We start from the raw sequence: 23,198 nt of genomic DNA, 5'->3' as shown, positions 1-23,198 counted from the left end.
GTATATTCATTTTAATAGACTCAATCCTTGAACTGATACTGAAAAAAAGAATCAGGTTCCATCTTGCCACATCTTCCTTAATTTTTTAATTTTTAATTTTAATTTTTTAATTTTAATTAAGGAATTATTAATTCCTTAATAAAGGCTGATAATTACATTCTGATAATTTTGCCAAATCTTTTGGCATAATGATGCCCAAATATTTGAAAGACTCTGTTTGCCATACCCAGGGGTATCGACTTTCAGTTTCTCTTGGTGGGCTATAGTAATATGAGAGTAATTAGGTTTTATCTATGTTGATCTTGTATCCTGATAATTGACCACATTGTTCAAAGGATTGCATCAATTTAGGTAAAAAGTATGTTGGTTGCCCTAGATAGATCAAAATGTCATCCGCATAACAAGCCAATTTATGCTCTGACCTTCTAATAGTAAAGAGACTTGATAAAGTGTTTTTGTGCTTATAAGCATAACCGTGCCCTGGGTGCCTTAATCACCTCTTCAAAAATTAAGACCATAAGACATAGGAGCAGAATTAAGCCAATTAGTTCATCAGGGCTGCTCCACCATTCCATGATGGCTGATTTATTGTTCATCTCAACCCTATTCTCCTGCTTCTCCCCATGACCTTTGACGCCTTGACAAATCAAGAACCTCTCAACCTCTGCTTCAAATATACCCAATGACTTGGCTTCCACACCCATCTGTTGCAATCAATTGCACAGATTCACTAGCCTCTGACTAAATAAATTGCTCCTCATTTCTGTTCTAAATTGATGTCTTTGTATTCTGAGGCTATTCCCTCTGGTCTTACTCTCACACTATTGGAAACATGCTCTTCCCCCTCCACTCATATCTAGGCCTTTCAATATTCAACAGGTTTCAATGAGATTCCATCCACCCCTCTGCCCCTCCCAGCAAGTCCAAGCCCAGAGACATCAAACGCTCTTCATACAGTACATTCCAGAATCATTCTTGTATACCTATCCAATGTCAACACATCTTTTCTTAAGGGACCCACAACAGCTCATAGTACTTCCAGAGTGGTCTGACCAATGCCTTGTAAAGTCTCAGCATTACATCCTTGATTTTATATTCTAGTCCTCTCGAAATGAATGCAGTTGCCTTCCTTATCACTGACTCAGCTGAAAGTTAACTTTCAGAGAATCCCATGAGGGTTTCCAAGTCCCTTTGCACCACAAATTTTTGAATTTTCACCCTATATAAAAAATAGTCTACACCTTTATTCCTTCTACCAAAGTGCATGACCATACACTTTCCTGCCACTTTGCCCATTCTCCCAATCTGTCTTGTCCTTCTGCAGACACTTTGCTTCAGCAACTCTAGCTGCTGCTCCACTAACCATCGTCCATAAACTTGACCACAAAGCCATCAATTCTGTCATTCAAGTTATTCACATACAACATGAAAAGAAACAGTCCCAACACAGACCCCTACAGGACACCACTAGTGAGCACCAGCCAACCTCAAAAGAGCCCCTTCATTCCCACTTTTTGCCTCCTGCCAGTCAGCTAATCTGCTGTCCATGCTAGTATTTTTTCTGTAATGCCATGGGCTCTTAGCTTGTTCAGCAGCATCATATGCCATCTTGTCCAAGACTTTCTGAAATTCCAGGTAAACAATATCCACTGACTCTTCTTTGTCTATCCAGCCTGTTAATTCTTCAAAATAATTACAATGCGTTTGTTAAACAGCGCTTCCCCTTAAGCAAACCATGCTGGCTTTGGCCTATTTTATCATGGCCTACTTCATCCTTATAATGGACTCTAACATCTTTCACACTAGGCGAGTCAGGATAACTGGCCTATAATTTCCTTTCTCTGCCTCCCTCTGTCCTTTTAAGAGTGGAGTGCTATTTGTAATTTTTCAATCTTCTGGAACCATTCTAGGATCTAATGATTCTTGAAAGACCATTACTAATGCTTCCAGAATCTCTTCAACTATCTCTTTCAGAACCCTGAGTGTAGTCCATCTGGTCCAAGTGACTAATGTACCCTCAGATTTTCACCTACCCAAGCACCTTCTCCTTAGTAATAGCATCTACACTCACTTCTGCCCCCTGACAATTTCAAAGTTCTGGCATATTGCTAATATTTTCCACAGTGAAGATGGATGTAAAATACTTAAATTCCTCTGCCATTTCTTTCTTCCCCATTACTATCTCTCCAGTGTAATTTTCCAGCAGTCTAATATCCACTCTCACCTGTGATTTTCTATTTGTATATCTGAAAAACATTTTGGTATCCTCTTCTATATTATTGACTAGCTATATTTCATTTTTATCCTCTAGATATGTTTTTTTTTAATTTGCCTTCAGTTGGTTTTTATAAGTTTCCCAATCATCTACCTTCTCACAAATTTTTGCGATATTATATGCCCTCTATTTTGCTTTTCTTTTTGTATTGACTTCCCTTGTCGGCCACAGTAGCTTAATCCTGCTTTGGAGTATTTCCTGTTTTTGCTGTGTATCTATCCTGCGCGTTCTGAACTGCTCCCAGAAACTCCACCCATTGTTGCTCCCTTCTAGTGTCCCCTTCCAGTCAATTTTGCCCAGCTCCTCTCTCATTCTCCTTATGCCGCTGTTTCCAATACATGTGATTTTAGCTTCTACCTCTCAAACTGCAGGGTGAATTCTATCAAATTAATGCCTCCAAAGGGTTCCTTTAACTTAAGCTCCCAATCAAATCTGATCCAATCCAGAATTGCATTTCCTCTGGTGGGCTCAACCACAAGGTGCTCTAACAGAGCATCCTAAATATTTACTCTCTTAGGATCCAGCACCAACCTGATTTCCCAAGTCTCTGCATATTAGAAACCCCCACAGCTTTCATAACATTGCCCTTTTCACATGCCTTTTCCATCTCCTTTTGTTTTTAGTATCCTACATTCTTCGTATTGCTCGGAGGCCTATATATAACTAACGTCAGGAGGAGTAATATATTCTTTATCTTTTCAGTTTCTTACTTTACCCAAAAGGATTCTACATCTTCTGATCCTTTGTCACCTCTTTCTAACAGTTTGATTTCATTTTTAACGTACAGAGCCACCGCACCCACTCCTGCCTATCTGCCTTTGCTTATGATACAATGGGTATCTGTGGTGGGAAAGCTGTTGGAAAAGATTCTTAGAGACAGGATCTGTGGGCATTTAGAGAATCATGGTCTGATCAGGGACAGTCAGCATGGCTTTGTGAAGGGCAGATCATGTCTAACAAGCCTGATAGAGTTCTTTGAGAAGGTGACCAGGCATATAGATGAGGGTAGTGCATCTACATGGGGATGTGATCTACATGGATTTTAGTAAGGCATTTGACAAGGTTCCACACGGTAGGCTTATTCAGAAAGTCAGAAGGCATGGGATCCAGGGAAGTTTGGCCAGCTGGATTCAGAATTGGCTTGCTCGCAGAAGGCAGAGGGTTGTGGTGGAGGGAGTACATTCAGGTTGGATGGTTGTGACTAGTGGTGTCCCAGAAGGATCTGTTCTAGGACCTCTACTTTTCGTGATTTTTATTAACGACCTGGATGTGAGGGTAGAAGGGTGGGTTGGCAAGTTTGCAGACGACACAAAGGTTGGTGGTGTTGTAGGTGGTGTAGAGAATTGTCAAAGATTGCAGAGAGACATTGATAGGATGCAGAAGTGGGCTGAGAAGTGGCAGATGGAGTTCAACCTGGAGAAGTGTGAGGTGGTACACTTTGGAAGGACAAAGTTCAAAGCAGAGTACAAAGTAAATATCAGGATACTTGGTAGTGTGGAGGAGCAGAGGGATCTGGGGGTACATGTCCACAGATCCCTGAAAGTTGCCTCACAGGTAGATAGGGTAGTTAAGAAAGCTTATGGGGTGTTAGCTTTCATAAGTCGAGGGATAGAGTTTAAGAGTCGCGATGTAATGTTGCAGCTCTATAAAACTGGTTAGGCCACACTTGGAGTACTGTGTCCAGTTCTGGTCGCCTCACTATAGGAAGGATGTGGAAGCATTGGAAAGGGTACAGAGGAGATTTTCCAGGATGCTGCCTGGTTTAGAGAGTATGGATTATGATCAGAGATTGAGGGAGCTGGGGCTTTACTCTTTGGAGAGAAGGAGGATGAGAGGAGACATGATAGAGGTGTACAAGATATTAAGAGGAATAGATGAGTGGATAGCCAGCGCCTCTTCCCCAGGGCACCACTGCTCAATACAAGAGGACATGGCTTTCAGGTAAAGGAAGGGAAGTTCAAGGGGGATATTAGAGGAAGGTTTTTTACTCAGAGAGTATTGGTGCATGGAATGCACTGCCTGAGTCAGTGGTGGAGGCAGATACACTAGTGGAGTTTAAGAGACTACTAAACTCTACTAAATTTACTAAATTTAAGGTGGGGGTTATATGGGAGGCAGAGTTTGAGGGTCGGCACAACATTGTGGGCCAAAGGGCCTGTAAAGTGCTGTACTATTCTATGTTCTATGTATCTTTGGATGTTAAGTTCCCAACTATGATCCTCCTTCAGCCACTGACTCAGTGATACCATGTCATACCTGCCTAACTGCCATAACTGCACGACATCAACCTTATTCAATATACTTTCAGCCTGTGTTCATTTTTCCCCCTTGTTACACTTCATCCCACTAACTGCAATTTTGCCCTATCATCTGCTTGTCCTTCCTCACAGTCTTGCTGAACACTGTATCGTTGTGGCGACCCACTTTCTGCGCAGGTGAACTGGCTCACAAGTAGCCCGCATGCAGGGAGAGACTTTGGTAATGCACCTCTGACGTCATTTCCGCCCAGAGAGGGCGGGGGGTAGGGATTAAAAGGCAGCGCCGCGAAGTTTGAATAAACTAGTCTTGAAACGACTTACCGACTGCGTATCATTTTTTCTAGCTCTGAATGTAGTATTGGTGATCCCGACGGTCCAAACGGGATTTAGACCAAAGACTCTTCATCTGTTCACACAGTTTTGCTAAAACTGCCGACTTTCTGAATGCTGCGACCACGCGTGTGGTTTAGTCAAGCAGAAGCCCAGTTCCAGACTCAGCAGATCTCTTCTGATTCCACGCGTTACTATTACGTGGTGAGCTCCCTTGACCAAGAGACAGCCGCCCAGGTTGCGGATTTCATACAGTCGCCCCCAGAAGAAGGCAAATATGAAGCATTCAAAGCGCTGCTCATTGGGACCTTTGTCCTCTCACGGCATGAGCGAGTTGCCCGCCTGCTGCACTTGGACGGTTTGGGAGACAGGCCGCTGTCAGCATTAATGAATGAGATGCTGGCCCTGGCTGACGGATACAAGCCCTGCCTCATGTTTGAGCAAGCGTTCCTAGAGCAACTGCCCGAGGACATACATCTGCTGCTGGCCGACGCAGATTTCAGTGACCCCCAGAAGGTGGCGTCCCAGGCAGACATGCTGTGGAAAGCCAAGAGGGAGAGCATGGCGTCCGTCGGTCAGATTACCAAGCCACGCACCCAACAGCAGACCAGACCAGGCTCGGCAGGGGGGCGCACACAACACAGGCAGGAGTGAGGACAGTGAACAGTGGTGTTTCTACCACCAGCGGTGGGGCACAGAAGCCCGCTGTTGTCACCCGGCCTGCAAGGGCCAGGGCCAGCTGCCGTTAATGGCTATGGCGGCTGGCCACCAGGACAGCCTCTTGTACGTCTGGGACAAACAGTTGGGATGCCGCTTCTTGGTCGACACCAGAGCAGAAATCAGCGTCTTACCCCCGACAGGGTACGACACCCGCAACAGGAAGCCAGGACCCACCCTGAGGGCCGCAAACAGCAGCACAATACAGACCTATGGCAGTTCGGCGCCAGCCGGTTCACGTGGGACTTCACACTGGTCGCCATGGCCCAAGCACTCCTGGGGTCGGACCTCTTGCGAGCTCACAGCATCCTGGCGGACTTTCCATCGATTCTGGCACCGCAGTTCATGGCAGCCGTGCCCAGACACGGAGTACAGCACCACATCCCGACCCAGGGACCACCCCTCCACGCCCACGCACGAAGGCTCCCCCCGGAAAAGCTCCGCCTGGCGAAGGAGGAGTTCAAGAGGATGGAGGAATTGGGGATCGTACAGAGGTCCGACAGCCCATGGGCCTCCCCCCTGCACATGGTGCCCAAAGCAGCCGTGGGTTGGAGACCATGCGGCGACTACCGCAGGCTGAACGAGGCTACAACTCCAGACTGCTACCCCATGCTGCACATACAGGACTTTGCAGCAAACCTGCACGGGGCAATAATCATTTCCAAAGTAGACCTCGTCCGGGGATACCATCAAATCCCGGTACACCCTGAAGACATCCCCAAAACAGCACTCATCACCCCGTTCGGCCTGTTCGAATTCCTCCAAATGCCGCACAGACATTCCAGCGGCTCATGGACGTGGTGGGACGCGACCTGGACTTTGCATTCATCTATTTGGACGACATCCTCATAGCCAGCAGTAGTCGTCAGGAGCATCTGTCCCACCTCCGCCAGCTCTACTCCCGCCTGAGTGATTTCGGCCTCACGATCAACCTGGCCAAATGCCAGTTCAGTCTCGACACCATCGACTTCCTGGGCCACAGGATTACCAATGACGGGGCAACACCTCTGCCCGCCAAGGTAGACATGATCTGCCACTTTGCCCGGCCCAACACAGTCAAAGGCCTGCAGGAGTTCGTTGGTATGGTGAACTTCTACCACCATTTCCTCCCCTCAGCAGTATCATGTGCCCTTTGTACACCCTGATGTTGGGTAAAGGCAAGGACATTACTTGGGATGAAGAGGCTGCGGCTGCTTTCGTTAAAGCCAAGGAAGCTTGGCAGGTGCCGCGATGCTGGTGCACCCCAGAACGGACATTCGGACCGCCCTCACAGTGGACGAATCCGACACAGCAGTTGGTGGGGTGCTGGAGCAACTCATCGAGGGGTGCTGGCAACCCCTGGCATTCTTCAGCAAGCACCTACGACCGCCCAAACTCAAGTACAGTGCCTTCGACCGGGAGCTGTTGGCACTGTATCTGACAATCCGGCATTTCAGGTACTTCTTAGAAGTACTGCGTTCACGGACCACAAACCGTTGACCTTCACGTTCATGAAGGTGTCCAATCCCTGGTCAGCTCGCCAGCAGCGACATCTGTCCTACATCTCCGAGTACACGACGGACATCCAGCATGTCTCGGGAAAGGACAACATCGTGGTGGACGCCATCTCCAGACCAGCTATTCAGGCCCTTTCCCTAGGGGTGGACTATGCAGCACTGGCGGAGGCGCAGCAGGCAGATGATGAGATGCCCAGCTACAGGACCGCGGTCTCGGCTTTGCAGCTGCAAGACTTCCTCATAGGCCCAGGTGAGAGGACCCTCCTGTGCAATGTGGCTACCGGCCAACCTCGCCCCATCATCCCGGTAGCCTGGCGGCGGCGAGTTTTCAACTCCATACACGGTTTGGCGCGCCCATCTATCAGGACAACTGTCCGGCTGGTCTCCAGCAAGTTCACGTGGCAAAGACTTCACAAACAGGTCAGCGAATGGGCCAGAACATGCACGCAGTGCCAAACAGCCAAGGTGCAGCAGCACACTAAAGCCCCGCCGCAGCAGTTCGAACCCACCCGCCGGAGGTTCAACCACATTCATGTGGATGTCGTAGGGCCCCTACCAGTGTCACGAGGAGCGCGGTACCTCCTAACTGTGGTAGACCAGTTCACGAAATGGCCAGAGGCGGTCCTGCTCACCGACACATCTGCCGATTCCTGCGCCCGAGCGCTGATTGCAACCTGGGTATCTCGCTTTGGTGTACCGGCCCACATTATCTCCGACAGAGGCGCCCAGTTCACCTCCAGCCTGTGGTCAGCTGTGGCCAGCCTGTTGGGAACTCAACTACACCACACAACTGCCTACCACCCACAGTCAAACTTCCACCGTCACTTGGCCCGCCTGAAAGGACCTAACTAGGAGGACGAGCTTCCCTGGGTCCTGCTTGGAATTCACTCAGCACCCAAAGAGGATCTGCACGCCTCGTCAGCCAAGTTGGTGTACGGCACACCCCTGGTCGTCCCAGGAGAGTTCATACTCTTGCCAAGTAGGCAAGAGGAAGAACCCGCAACAATCCTGGACAGACTACGTGAGAGGCTCGGTAACCTGGCCCCCGTACCGACTTCACAGCACGGACAGACCCCGACCTACATACCCAAAGACCTGCAGAACTGTAAGTTTGTGTTTGTACAAAGGGGCGCACAGCAGGCACCACTACAGCAGCCGTACAAGGGGCCATTCAAGGTGATCAACAACAACGGGTCCACATACGTCCCGGACATTGGGGGGAAAGAGGAGGTTTTCACGGTGGACCGACTCAAACCAGCCCATGTGGACTTGGCGCAGCCGGTCGAGGTTCAGGCACCGCTGCGCAGAGGCAGACCTCCAAAACGGAGGCTGATCCAGACTGTGGACATTGGGGGGTGTATCGCCGGCTCGGGGGTGGGGGGGGGGGGTTATGTGGCGACCAACTTTCTGCACAGGCGAACCGGCTCACAAGTAGCCCACGCGCGGGGAGAGACTTTGGTAATGCACCTCTGATGTTATTTCCGCCCGGGGAGGGCGGGAGCTAGGGATTAAAAGCCAGCGCCGCGAAGTTTGAATAAACTAGTCTCAAAACGACTTATGTCATTGTTTCTAGCTCTTTATGTAGTACATCGCTACATCGTCTTGTATACCTACTACCCATCCTCAGCTTTATCACTCCATTTCCTATCTCCCTGCCAGTTAGCCAAAATACTGGAATGACTAATCCACAAATGCTTTTGAACTAGGCATTAATTTTTTAAAAAGTGAAATTAGCCATAATATTATTAGGAAGTTGGAAATAATAGCAAGAAATATCACAATGGGAGTTTCAATTGTAAAATGGCTACTTACGGGGTGAGGATTATGAAATGGAAGTTTATGGTCTGTGTAGTGGAGAGTAAATGGAATTGGAAGATCAACTGGAAAATTTTGCATGCAGATGAGGTTGGTCTGTAAAGGCATGGAATTACTGGACTCCAGAGACATTATGCTTGAACACTGAAGGAAATAGTTTAATTGTTCCTAACATCTAAACTCTGAATGTTCCTAATATAAAACCAGATTTCAGCAAAATCCAGTAAGAAAAAGTTTGTCAGCAGTTCGCATTTACCTGGTTTTCTGCATTAATTACTCATAAAATCTGGTCTGGTCTTCATCTAAGTACAATAATAGACTATACAATAATAACAAAACAATTTCCCTAAACTAATATCACACAAACAGTTGTACTTTTCATGCCTTTATTGAGCACATTTTTAAATTATTCACAGTCTAGGCTGGTGAAGTGTGTGAACCCTTGTCTTTAATAACTCGTAGAACCTTCTTTAGCAACAATAACCTCCACCAAACATTTCCTGTACCTGCTACTCAGAATTTTATTTGGCGTGGCACCTTCCATATGTCCACACATACCTACTATTCTGATGTACAGCACAGTAACAGTTCCGTCTGGCCCCATGAGCCTCTGCCACCAATTAACCTACCAACCCATTTGTCTTTGGAATGTGGATGGAAACCAGAGCACTTGAAGAAAATCCACACATTCACGGGAAGAGCGTAAATACTCCTCACAGACAACCATGGCATTGAACCTGGGTCACTAGCACTGTAAGAGCATTGTCATAACTGCTACACTACTGTGCTAGCCCGAATTGAGCTAGTTTTGCCATTCTCTGTAATTTCCTCTGGTTTGCCTGAAGCCTACCCTATTTGCTAAATATTTTATTGCAATGCTGGAAACCTGGCTACAAAAGTTGGCAGAAAAATTGTTGTAATGGTTCAGGAAAGAAGGGAAAGGAAGAATGGAAGGTGTGTTGCCGAGATGCAATGATCAAGATAGAATCTTTCTGTTCAGAATGAAGATGCTTTGCTGGGGTTGTTCCATTGGAAATGAGATTGTGGGTTTGAGGAGAAAATAAATAAATAGGCATCCTTTAGTCTCGTGAGACCATGGATTTGCGCCTTGGAAAGTTTCCAGGGCGCGGGCCTGGGCAGGGTTGTATGGGAGACAGGCAGTTGCCCAAGCTGTAAGCCTTCCCCTCTCCACACCACCGATGTTGTCCAAGGGAAGGGCACTAGGACCCTGGCAGCTTGGCACTGGTGTCATCGCAGAGCAATGGGTTGTTAAGTGTCTTGCTCAAGGACACAACACGCTGCCTCAGCTAAGGCTTGAACCAGTGACCTTCAGATCACTAGACCGATGCCTTATCCACTAGGCCACGCACCAACATAAAGGAGAAAATATGCAGGGAATTACAGACATGTAAAAACTGTGTTAATGGGGCAGCTCACATATCCAAGCAAAGACAGGATTAACAGGAGTGCTGTATGTTCAAGAAAATGTTTTTGATCTAACAAATAAATACCAGATTCTTTTACACTTTTTTGATCTTTTTTCCAACAATGAAGTGACATTGCTGAACATGATTTTAGAAAATGATAAGGGTAAGTGGAGCACCTTTCAATGGCAAACTTAGGAAATACAATCATTATATTCACTGATGAGGAAAGAGATTATGGTTGGGTTTCCTATTTGTGTACAGGAGTATGTAAATGCAGTTGGCACAGAAAGTTTGCTAGTCAATCTGATCAGATTCCAGGATTGTTTATTGTGAACCTGGAGTTCTTGAATTGTCGTGGAAAACATGGTCAGCCTTTCCTAATAATTCTTCTTTTGTTTTTCTTTAAGTGGGCATTTGGTGTTACACTGTGGGAACTAATGACCCTGGGACAGACGCCATATGTCGATATTGATCCTTTCGAGATGGCAGCTTATCTAAAGGATGGATATAGAATAGCCCAGCCAATCAACTGCCCAGATGAACTGTAAGTTGCATGGCACGTGTTTTTATTTGTTTAAATAACGTGATAAAATATAGGAGCAGAATTAGGCCATTTGGTCCATCAAGTTTGCACCACTATTTCATCATGGCTGATCCAGTTTTCCTCCCTTGCCTTCTTCCCGTATCTCTTCATCCCCTGACCAATCAGAATCTATCAAGCTCAGCCTTGAATATACACAATCTTGGCCTCCACAGCTGCCTATGGCAATGAATTCCACAGAATCACCAATCTCTGGCTAAAGAAATGCCTCCTCACCTCCATTTTAAAAGGACGCCCCTGTATTCTGAGGCTGTGTCTTCTGGTCCTTGACTCTCCCACAGCAGGAAACATCCTCTCCACATCCACTCTAACCAGGCCTTTCAACATTCAATAGGTTTCAATTAGGTCACTCGTCATTTTTCCGAATTCCAGTGAATACAGGCCCAGAGCAATCAAACCACATCCAAAGTACCCCAAAACCACGTCCTTAACAATAGACTCCGACATCTTCTCAGCCAGTGAGATCAGACCAACTCACCTATCATTTCCTTTTTTCTGCCTCTCTCTCTTCTTGAAGATTGGAGTACCATTTCAATTTTCCAGTCTTCAGGAACAGTACCAGAAACTAGTGATTCTTGAAAGATCGTCACTAATGCCTCCACAATCTCTTTAGCCACTTCTTTCAGAACACTGGGGTATACACCATCTGCTCTAGATGTCTTATCTACCTTCAGACCTTTCAGTTTCTCAAGAACCTTCTCACTGGTAATGGTAACTTCACACACTTCATCACCCCTGACACCTGGAATTTCCACCAAACTGTTAGTGTCTTCCACAGTGAAGACTGATGCAAAATACTTATTTAGTTTATGCGCCATTTCATTGTCCCCCACAACTACCTCTCCAGCATTGTTTTCCAGCTATTCGATGTCCATTCTCACCACTCTTTTACACTTAGTGTATCTAAAGAAACTTTTGGTAAAGTTTTGACATTTTTAGTTGCCTTCTGTTGGTTTCCCAGTCCTCTAACTTCCCACTAATTAACTCTGTTACAGTTCAATAGTTCCATTTAATATCAAAGAAAGTATACAGTAAACAATCTGAAATTATTGTGTTACGAACCCTGTAACTGGGTCACTTACCAGCAAAGATAGAGAGGTCCGCTGAAGTCTGATGGTACTATTTTTAAACGTTTTTATTTATAAAGGGGCACAAAAGTAAGGTTAATACAAACATTCAGATAATCTACGTCGTCAATACTCAATCTAAAGCGCGGGTATAGTAATAATCATCAATAAGAAGTGGCTCTATCATTTTGTCTAGGGGTAAAAATATTGTCCAATGGAAATATAAAAGTCTCGCCAGTTCATGCAGGCTTTAGCCTTTTGGGGACCGCTGGGTTTCACTTGTTGGAGAGAGAGAGAGATTTTTGGTGAGAAAAGAAACTTGCCCAATCTTTAGGACGCAAACCGTTGAATCGGGAACGTGGGTTCCCCGTTGTTAGTTCGAAGTCCTTTTCGGTGTTATCAGCCACCCATTCCCCAGGCCAGGGGAAACGGACCACACGTGGCTTCCGAATAGCTTCCCGTTATCACGGGAGCGATGAGCGATGGTGTCCCCTTCTGGTGCATCGCTAGGGGACTGCCTCCTGCAGCCCCTCTTTTATCTTGACTTGCAGAGTTGTAGCTGTCAATCAGGGTGGGGTGATACAATCCCCACCCCACATTGCCCGAGGGTGTACACGTAGCCCTGATAGCTGGCACGTAGCATAGGGTCGCAATCCACAAAGGTGTCTCCAAGAAACAGTGGTCAAATCCGTTGCATTGTCTTTCTGAGGATTCGCTCTCATTTCCTGGGTCCAAGACCCGAATTAATAGCGATCTTGCGATTCTCAGGAAGGAGGGGGCTGGGATCATAACAATTGTTATTTCTTGTAGTAAACACAGGGTTGTGATTGTGGGAGATTTTAATTTTCCACACATAGACTGGGAAGCCCATTCTGTAAAAAGGGCTGGATGGTTTGAGGTTTGTAAAACGTATGCAGAATAGTTTTTTGCAGCATACATAGAGGTACCAACTAGAGAAGGGGCAGTGTTGGATCTCTTGTTAGGAAATGAGATAGGTCAGGTGACGGAGGTATGTGTTGGGGAGCACTTCGGGTCCAGTGATCACAATGCCATTAGTTTCAGTATAATTACGGAGAAGGATAGGTCTGGACCCAGGGTTGAGATTTTTGATTGGAGAAAGGCTAACTTTGAAGAGATGCAAAAAGATTTAGAAGGAGTAGATTTGGACAATTGGTTTTATGGGAAGGATGTAATAGAGAAATGGCGATCGTTTAAAGGTGAAATTTTGAGGGTACAGAATCTTTATGTTCCTGTTAGGTTGAAAGGAAAGGTTAAAAGTTTGAGAGAGCCACGGTTTTCAAGGCATATTGGAAACTTGGTTCGGAAAAAGAGAAAGATCTACAATAAATATAAGCAGCATGGAATAAATGAGGTGCTCGAGGAATATAAAGAATGTAAAAAGAACCTTAAGAAAGAAATTAGAAAAGCTAAAAGAAGTTACGAGGTTGCTTTGACAAATAAGGTGAAAATAAATCCAAAGGGTTTCTACAGTTATATTAATAGCAAAAGGATAGTGAGGGATAAAATTGGTCTCTTAGAGAATCAGAGTGGACAGCTGTGTGTGGAGCCAAAAGAGATGGGGGAGATTTTGAACAATTTATTTTCTTTGGTATCCACTAAGGAGAAGGATATTGAATGGTGTAAGGTAAGGGAAACAAGTATGGTAGTCATGGAAACTATGATGATTAAAGAGGAGGAAGTACTAGCGCTTTTAAAGAATATAAAAGTGGATAAATCTCCGGGTCCTGACAGGATGTTCTCTAGGATCTTGAGGGAAGTTAGTGTAGAAATAGTGGGGGCTCTGACAGAAATATTTCAAATGTCAATAGAAACGGGGATAGTGCCGGACGATTGGTGTATTGCTCGTGTTGTTCCATTGTTTAAGAAGGGTTCTAAGAGTAAACCTAGCAATTATAGGCCTATAAGTTTGACGTCAGTGGTGGGTAATTTAATGGAAAGTATTCTTAGAGATGGTATATATAATTATCTGGATAGACAGGGTCTGATTAGGAACAGTCAACATGGATTTGTGCGTGGAAGGTCATGTTTGACAAATATTGAATTTTTTGAAGAGGTTACTGGGAAAGTTGACGAGGATGTTGTCTATATGGACTTCAGTAAGGCCTTTGACAAGGTTCCACACGGAAGGTTAGTTAGGAAGGTTCATTCGTTAGGTATTAATATTGAAGTTGTGAAATTGATTCAACAGTGGCTGGATGGGAGATGCCAGAGAGTAGCGGTGGATAACTGTTTGTCAGGTTGGAGGCCGGTGACTAGTGGTGTGCCTCAGGGATCTGTACTGGGTCTAATGTTGTTTGTCATATACATTGATGATCTGGATGATGGGGTGGTAAATTGGATTAGTAAGTCTGCAGATGATACTAAGAGACTGGCGTTGTGGATAATGAAGTACCGTAGATTCCGGACTACAGAGCGCACCTGATTAAAAGCCGCAGGCTCTAATTTTAGAAAGAAAATCAATTTTGTACTTGTACATCCGCACCGGATTTTAAGCCGCAGGTGTCCCACGTTGTAATATGAGATATTTACACAGAAAGATATTACTCGTGAGGATTTTTTAACTTTTAATTAAATCCGTATGGTAACATAAACAAATACATATTGCAAATGCTTTTTTTCGAACCGTGCCTGTAACACGGTTACTTTTAAATATACATACGTATCGGTAACACACAAATTACGTTGCGTATACTTTTTTACTGAACAGTGCACGAACAACATTCCAATATCTCCTAACGACTGGTAAAAAAATATATACTGCAGCCTACCAGGAAAAGTTATTGATCGCCTTTAACTTAAAAGCAGCGTTTTCGCTCGGGTCTAATGCGCTCACCCCCTCCTTTCCGTTTATCGCAAACCGGTATTTTCCCACAAGACGTGGCAAAACCGGATGTGACGTCATAGCATTCCAGGATGTAGTACAGAAAACAAATATACTTAAAACACTTCTAACTTTAACTAGAAAATACTAACAAATGAATTACTAAGCGAAAATATTATAAACTAAATAACTGCCATAAAGGCAGCACAATGCTTTTCTTCGAGTGTTTTCCATGTTGATGAGGGTGAGTACAAATGACTGATTTACAATAATTTAATTGTGAAAGTGCGCTTGATTTATCGTACAATTTCATTGGACCTCTGTGAACTACTCATCAATTTTATTGGTCTACTGTTACGAGGCAAAATGTTTTTGGCGGCATGAAAAAAAACCATGCATTAGCCGTACCGTAGTAAAGGCCGCAGTGTTCAAAGCTGTTCAAAGCTTGGGGAAAAAGTAGCGGCTTATAATCCGGAATCTACGGTAGGTTTTCAAAGCTTGCAGAGATATTTAAGCCAGTTAGAAGAGTGGGCTGAAAGATGGCAGATGGAGTTTAATGCTGATAAGTGTGAGTGCTACATTTTGGTAGGACTAATCAAAATAGGACATACATGGTAAATGGTAGGGCATTGAGGAATGCAGTAGAACAGAGTGATCTAGGAATAATGGTGCATAGTTCCCTGAAGGTGGAATATCATGTGGATAGGGTGGTGAAGAAAGCTTTTGGTATGCTGGCCTTTATGAATCAGATCATTGAGTATAGGAGTTGGGATGTAATGTTGAGAGTAGGGGAGATACAAACAAGAGGACATGAGTTGAGAGATGGCAAAAGTTTAGGGGTAACACAAGGGAGAACTTCTGTACTCAGAGAGTGGTAGCTGTGTGGAACGAGCTTCCAGTAGAAGTGGTAGAGGCAGGTTCGATATTATCATTTAAAAACAATTGGGTAGGTATATGGACAGGAAAGGAATGGAGGGTTATGGGCTTAGTGCAGTTCCTTGGGACTACGTGAGAGTAAGTGTTCGGCACAGTCTAGAAAGGCTGAGATGGCCTGTTTCCGTGCTGTAATTGTTATATGGTTATATGTTATACCGTGCCTCCAACATTCACACCAAAGTCATTCACGTATGTTACAAATGGAAAAATTGTAGCTTTGATCATTGTGGGGCAGGAATCACTATCATACAATCACAAAAGTAGTTCCCTGCCATTATCCCCTGTCTCCTATTTCCAAGTCAATTTTGGATTTGTTCTAGTCTGTCGTCACCCCTCTTAGCAGTGAATAATTTTAGATACTTTTGAGGGGTATGGCCTCTTATCAGCCAATTTGTTGGCACTGCAGTTGGCTGTAATTCACAGCAAGAATAGAAAAGTCCAGGCAAAAGTAATGCTGAGAGGAACAAATAAGCATTTCCGTGGCCTCCAGAATGGTACATTGCTTCCTTGGTCATAATCTCAGGATTATTGGCTGTGCCATGTGAGGGTAGGGTAGGTGGTAGAAGGTGATGGGCAGATGCAACTAGTTAGGGAAGTGTGGGCCAGAAGAGAAGAAACCCAGGTGGATGGGTGAGTGAGTGTGATTGGGATATGGAAGTTAGGCCACATCTGGAGTATTGTATTCAATTCCGGTCATCCCATTATAGGAAGGATGTTAAGGCAGTGGAAAGGGTGCAGAAGTTTGCCTGCATCCTGCCCGGATTAGAAGATGTGCTATAAAGAGAGGTTGGAAGTCAAACTTGAGTTATTTTCTCTGGAGCAATGGAGGCTGAGGGAGAATTTATAGAAACTTATATAATTATGAGAAGCATAGAGTAAATAAAAAGAGTCTTTTCTCCAGGATGAAACATCTAATATGAATTAGCATGCATTCAAGATGGGGGGGGGGGAGTTCAAAAGGAGATGCCTGGGACAATTATTTTTAACACAAGTTGTGCACTGCCAGGGGTGATGGTGGACCACCTATATTGAACCACTACAGTGCAAAACCAGAACAAAGAAACCCCAACCAAGGAACCCCTTATTGATCTCTTGATCTGAAATATACAGTACTATGCAAAAGTTTTAGGCACATGTAAAACAATTATGTAAAGCAAAGTTACTTCAAAAATGATCAAATGAGAAGTTTCTAAGCTTCAAAAAAATTAGAAAGTAAACAGAAACACTAAATCAAATCAATATTATGTGTGACCGCTTTTTGACTTTAAAACAACATCAGTTCTCTGTCCAGAGCACTTCTGCAATTATTCAGCAACCAGTCCTTGTGTTTTTCTGTGTTGAGTCTCTTGGCTTTGGTTCCACTTCTGAGAAATGACTTTTTGGCAGCAGTTCTTAATATTTGTGATTGATTGAGATACAGCATGGAATAGGCCCTTCTAGCACTTTGAACCACTGCTCAGCAATCCCCCAATTTAAGTTTAGCCTTATCACTGTATAATTTACAGTGACCAATTAACCTACCAGCCTATATGTCTTTGGACTGTGGGAGGAAACTGAAGCACTCCAGAGGAAACCCACACGGGCATGGGGAGAACGTACAAACTCCCTACAGGTAGTAGAGGGAACTGTTCCATGAGGACCACTTCTGACAAGACTTCTCTGAACTTGGAGTTTGGTGTATTGTGTACAGTTCTGGTCACCGAATTATAGGAAAGATGTCAACAAAATAGAGAGAGTACAGAGGAGATTTACTAGAATGGTACCTGGGTTTCAGCACCTAAGTTACAGAGAAGGGTTGAACAAGTTAGGTCTTTATTCTTTGGAGTGTAGAAGGTTGAGGGGGGACTTGATAGAGGTATTTGAAATTATGAGGGGGATAGATAGAGTTGATGTGGATGGGCTTTTTCCATTGAGAGTAGGGGAGATTCAAACAAGAGGACATGAGTTGAGAGTTAAGGGGCAAAAGTTTAGGGGTAACACGAGGGGGAACTTCTTTACTCAGTGGTAGCTGTGTGGAACGAGCTTCCAGTAGAAGTGGTAGAAGCAGGTTCGATTTTGTCATTTTTTTAAAAATTGGATCGGTGTATGGACAAGAAAGGAATGGAGGGTTATGGACTGAGTGCCGGTAGCTGGGACTAGGTGAGAGTAAACATTCGGCACGGACTAGAAGGGCCGAGATGGCCTGTTTCTCTGTTGTAATTGTTATATGGTTATAATTGTACAGGGTGTACTTAGGTTCCAGTAGTTTCTCTGAGTTCAGAGCTTATAGCAGTACTGGACTTCTTCCAATTTAGAAGGGATGTCTGTTTGATGTATCTGTTGTCTGTTGCTCTCAGTTTCCATGGCCAGTCACTGTGTTTTTGATCCTCAGCATTGTGCTATGATTCTACAGAAAAGCTTAGAAACTCCTGTCTGCCATAAAATTTCTGCTTGGGAGACACCTTGCTGAAGCAGTATGATCACCTTTTGTCTGTTCCTGTGCTCACTCTTGCCACGGTATAAGAATTGATTTGAAGGTTAAACTGTCAGTTAATCAGTTAATGGACTACCATCCTGTAGCATTCACATCTATGATGATGAAGTGCTTTGAGAGCTAGGTTATGGCTTGAGTTAACTCCTGTCTCAGCAAGAACTTGGACCCATTGCAATTTGTCTATCACCACAATAGGTCTAAGGTGGATCTGATCTTCTTGGCTCTTCACACATCCTTGGATCACCTGGACAATACAAATACCTATGTCAGGATGCTGCTTAACACAGTCATTCCTACAGGTCTGATCAAAAATCTCCAAAGCCTAGGCCTCTGTACCTCCCTCTACAACTGGATCCTCAACTTCCCCCAATCCAGAAGGCCACGATCTGTGTGGAGCAGAATTAACATCTCTACCTTGCTGATAATCAGCACTGGCACTCCTCAAGGATGTGTGCTTAGCCCACTTCTCTATTCTCTCTACACCCAGACACAGCTCAAATGCCATCTATAATTTTGCTGACTGTTAGCAGAATTTCAGATGGTGAAAAGAGGGCATACAGGAGCAAGTTATAACAGCTAGTTGAGTGGTGTCGCAGTAAAGGCTGATTTATACTTCTGCATAGTAGCTTATGTCGAAGCCTTTGTAAGTGGCCTGCGCCGTTGTAAGCATTTATACCTGTACATTGGTGTGTCTGCGTCACTCTGCAATACATCGCCAAAACACTAGTTGGCAGTGGGGTTTCTATGTCACTGTGTAGAGTTTCTTCGTGTACTTCAAACAATGGCGACTAAGCGCATCATGTTGGAGTTGGAGCTAATAAATGTTGAACAAGGGTTACTTCTATTGAAATTACTACAACGCAGACAAGAGAGAAAACGTCAGAGGGGATGGTATGTACGACCATTGAACGGATTGAGGCGGAAGGAGGGTGAATTTTCTGTGCTTGTCCGGGCACTGAGAGACATGGACGAGGAAATGCATTTCAAATATTTTCAGATGTCGGCAGGTAGATTTGACGATTTGGTTCATTGTCTTCAACCATTTATTTTGCATCAGTGTACGCATAGTATGCCTATAGACAGGAGGGAATGCGATGCTACCAAGCGGACCAATCACAGTTGTTGCTGTCTGCGTTGCTGCGACACGCAGTTACATTTCTGGAGAGGTGCTCGTCAGGCTCTGGCGTGGGGTACAGCGTAGGATACACAGCTACACCGTACCTATGGCATTCATTTGACGCAGAAGTATAAATTAGCCTTAACAATCTTGCACTCAATGTCAGGAAGACCAAAGAACTGATTGTGGACTTCAGAAAGGGTAAGCTGAAGGAACACACACCCTCAAGTACATGGGTGTCAATATCTCTGAGGACCTAAACTGAATCCAACATATTGATGCAGCTATAAAGAAGCCAAGACATGGCTATATTTCATTAGGAGTTTGAGAAGATTTTGTATGTCACCTAAAACACTCACAAATTTCTACAGTGGTACTGTGGGGAGCAATCTAACTGCTGCATCGCCGTCTGGTATGGGGAGGGTAGGTTTTACTGCACAGGATCAAGGTAAGCTGCAAAGAGTTGTAAACTTAGCTTCATCATAAGCACTAGCCTCCGTAGTATCCAGGACATCTTCAAGGAGTGATCCCTCAAAAAGGCAGGATCCATCATTAACGACCTCCATCACCCAGGTCATGCCTTGATCTCATTGCTACCATCAGGCAGGAGGTACAGGAGCCTGAAGGCACACAGTCAACAACTCAGGAATGATTCCCCTCTGCCATCCGATTTCTGAATGGACGTTGAACCCATTAACACGACCTCAGTAGTTTTTTTATTTCCGTTTTTGCACCACACACACACACCCACCCACCCACCCACCCACTCACTCACTCACTCACTCACTCACTCACTCACTCACTCACTCACTCACTCACTCACTCACTCACCCACTCACTCACCCACCCAATTTCATAACATATGCTGGTGGTATTAACCTGATTCTGATACATTCTCCTCACTATGTCATTGATCATCCTGTTTGTTATCTTACCTATAAGCTAATTGTTTTTATTTGAAAAGTGCTCTATTACTTAATATGTTACTTTCTTTAACAAAATACAGAAGTTTCTCTGTAATACTTAATTTTTTTGAAGATGAATATCTGGAAATGTAAAGTTTGCTCTTTTATTTTGGCACACTAATGGAGAACACAAAAAATAAGCATCTAAAATAAAAGTTATATAAGTAATGTAGCGTGCCTAAGACTTTTGCACAGTACTATAACATAGTATGGAGCGAACTCTGATGTTGTAGTGTACGTCAGACTCATGCATGCTGTACCAGATGATTAATGTCTGTTGTTAATATTGGATGAGTGAAGGCTGTCTCTGTTTCATTATTTCTAATTGATCATTTTACTCTTTTCTCTCATGAACCCAAACATTGACTGCTCTCTGCCATTATATATCTGATGTGAATGTTTAATCTCTTCTTGTGTCTGATGTAATTTGCCTCTATGCCTTTCAATGTTTGCTCAGTAATTGTTCTCAGATATCCTACTCTATCTGTCAAACACGAGGAAATCTGCAGATGCTGGAAATTCAAGCAACACACACAAAATGCTGGTGGAACGCAGCAGGCCAGGCAGCATCTATAGGGAGAAGCACTGTGGATGATTCGGGCCGAGACCCTTCATCAGTCCAGAGGAAGCGTCTCGGCCCGAAACGTCAACAGCGCTTCTCCCTATAGATGCTGCCTGGCCTGCTGCGTTCCACCAGCATTTTGTGTGTGTTGCTACTCTATCTGTTCTATGTTAGAATATTGGTTGCTTTATTCTCTCAATATTTCTAATTTGTGATGAGTGTTTGATGTGTTACAAATCTAATTGCTTTGTCTCGATGACATCATATATGTGATCCAGCGATCACTTTACATCTCATTGTTCAGTAATTGCTATGTGCCCTATTATTTATCTGACTTTAGCTATATATTTTTTTCTCTGATGTGCAATAAGTCTGATAAGCTGATTGTGCTGTGCCTATTGTACATGTCGCTGTGTATTTAACACTCTTGATCTTGTTCCACAGGTTTGCAGTGATGGCCTGCTGTTGGGCCTTGGATCGGGAGGAGAGGCCCAAGTTTCAGCAACTGGTTCAGTGTCTCACTGAATTTCACGCAGCCTTGGGTGCCTATGTCTGAAATCATGGCTTTTATTAGATATGAACTCTTCAACACTAACACCAGATTTAATGATAGAAATTAAGGAAAAGTAGGGGAGGTAATTCTTCTGAATAGTGTGCCTTGAAATGCTTTCATCATTTGTTTTGTGAATTATCGAGTTCTCATACATAATAGTACAGTAACATGTTTCCCTGAATGAGTTAGTAATTGAAATTCCTGGAGCACCCAAATGTAAAGGATTGAAAAGGCCCAATATCAGGGGAGCATTGCACTGTATTCCTTCGCTTCTATTGCCTTATTCCTTTGGGAAATGGGATTTTCAAGACTGAAACACATTTGGACAACACTTTGAATGTCTGCTTCTCCTTTTTGATACTACCAACGTGTTGCTGAAGTTGTGAAGAATTTGCCAGATACTTCACTGCAGTAAAGCTTTGGTTTATTCCCAAGAATCCAGGTTCATTCCTGTGTCTTGTGAAATCCTAAGCCTCTGTGCACTTCCAAATATTTATTTCCCTTTTGTGAGGCTGACATTTTTTTAAATGGATGAGGTACCTGCTTGGCAATGGGACATGAAACTTAGTCTTTTATCTCAACACTAGGTACATGGGTGTAATTTTACATGTTAGCACTTCCTGCCTCAGTAAATTCTGTTTCCTGACCAACCAATTACTGCATGGTAATTCACTAACCAGCTTCAGTATGGAAAACTTTTATGGTACGAGGTGATTTGGATAACAGGTTCAAAACCTTGCTTTGTAAATCCAAACTTTGTATGTATTTTTCAAAATTCAATTGTTTACTGTTTACCAAGTAATGTTCATCTTTGTACAATGTAAAATGCAAAGGATATGAATTAATAAAGCAGAGATAACCTACTGATATAACAGAATATTATCTTATTTAAATAGCAACCTTATTGAAAAATTGAAAAAGGTTTTAAGTATTTTAGTCCTGTCTGCTTTACATAAAACTATCAAATATCATTGGCTCAAGCCCTGTAGCCCTCTGGTGTCTTTACCAGCATTTAAGTGCCTTTGCATTAGGAAGCAGGAAACAGACTTGGCATCAATGGACAGTCACCATTTCAGGTGAGTCTCAACAGTGGAGGCAGTGGAGGGAAATAAGCAGTTGATGTTTGAGTGAGTCCAGATGGAGGATCTTGACTTGAAATGTCGACTGTCCCTTTCCTTAGATGCAGGGCTCAGACTGCGGGTTTGATCGATGATTTGGGGAGGAGGGTCATTGAGCAGAAACAGGTGGATATTTCTATCTTTCTTTGTTTTCATTCTGTCAAGATCCAGGTGACAGTATTTATCATACATCGAAACATAACAGTGAAATATTTTGTTAGCATTAACTACCAATACATCAAAGGATGTGCTGTGGGCAACCCACAAATGTTAGCACGTATTCCAGTGCCAACCTAGCATGCCCACAATGTTCAGTACACACACAACACAGAATAATACAAGTAGCAAGAACAACAGCAGAACACAACAATAGAACAACAAAGCTCCTTTCCCCAGCTCCCATCCTCTCACCCCAGCTCCCATCCTCTCAAGCCCCCGAGCCCCAAGACAAGACAGACTGCTTCTGGGTCTCCTGTCCTCGGCCTCCATCTCAAACTCACAGACATTAGGCCTTCAACCTCCAGTCTCATTTCAGTGGTGATCTGAGTGAGTATTGGGACAAAGGGAAAATTACCATTTCATGACTTAATGGCCTGTTATCTACATGGAGACAATAGAGTGTAACAAATACGAGAAAACCTGCAGA

At 44.0% G+C, this 23,198-nt stretch overlaps 1 protein-coding gene across 4 annotated transcripts in view; it reads left to right on the top strand.

Annotated features, from left to right (window-relative positions):
• Positions 1-22,311, top strand: part of ryk (receptor like tyrosine kinase) — a 334,382-nt gene extending 312,071 nt beyond the window's left edge. For all 4 annotated transcript variants that reach the window (XM_073040549.1, XM_073040548.1, XM_073040551.1 and 1 more), the window contains 2 exons: positions 10,726-10,862; positions 21,326-22,311. In XM_073040549.1, the coding sequence (XP_072896650.1) occupies positions 10,726-10,862; positions 21,326-21,437 (249 nt within the window). In that variant the 3' untranslated portion in view covers positions 21,438-22,311. The remainder of the gene's footprint in view (positions 1-10,725; positions 10,863-21,325) is intronic.
• The last annotated feature ends 887 nt before the right edge of the window (positions 22,312-23,198 follow it).

Source organism: Hemitrygon akajei, chromosome 3 (genome assembly GCF_048418815.1).
Source record: "Hemitrygon akajei chromosome 3, sHemAka1.3, whole genome shotgun sequence".
NCBI classification, from domain to species: domain Eukaryota; kingdom Metazoa; phylum Chordata; class Chondrichthyes; order Myliobatiformes; family Dasyatidae; genus Hemitrygon; species Hemitrygon akajei.
Note: the sequence above shows the minus strand (reverse complement) of the source record. Positions and strands in the feature narration are given on the sequence as shown.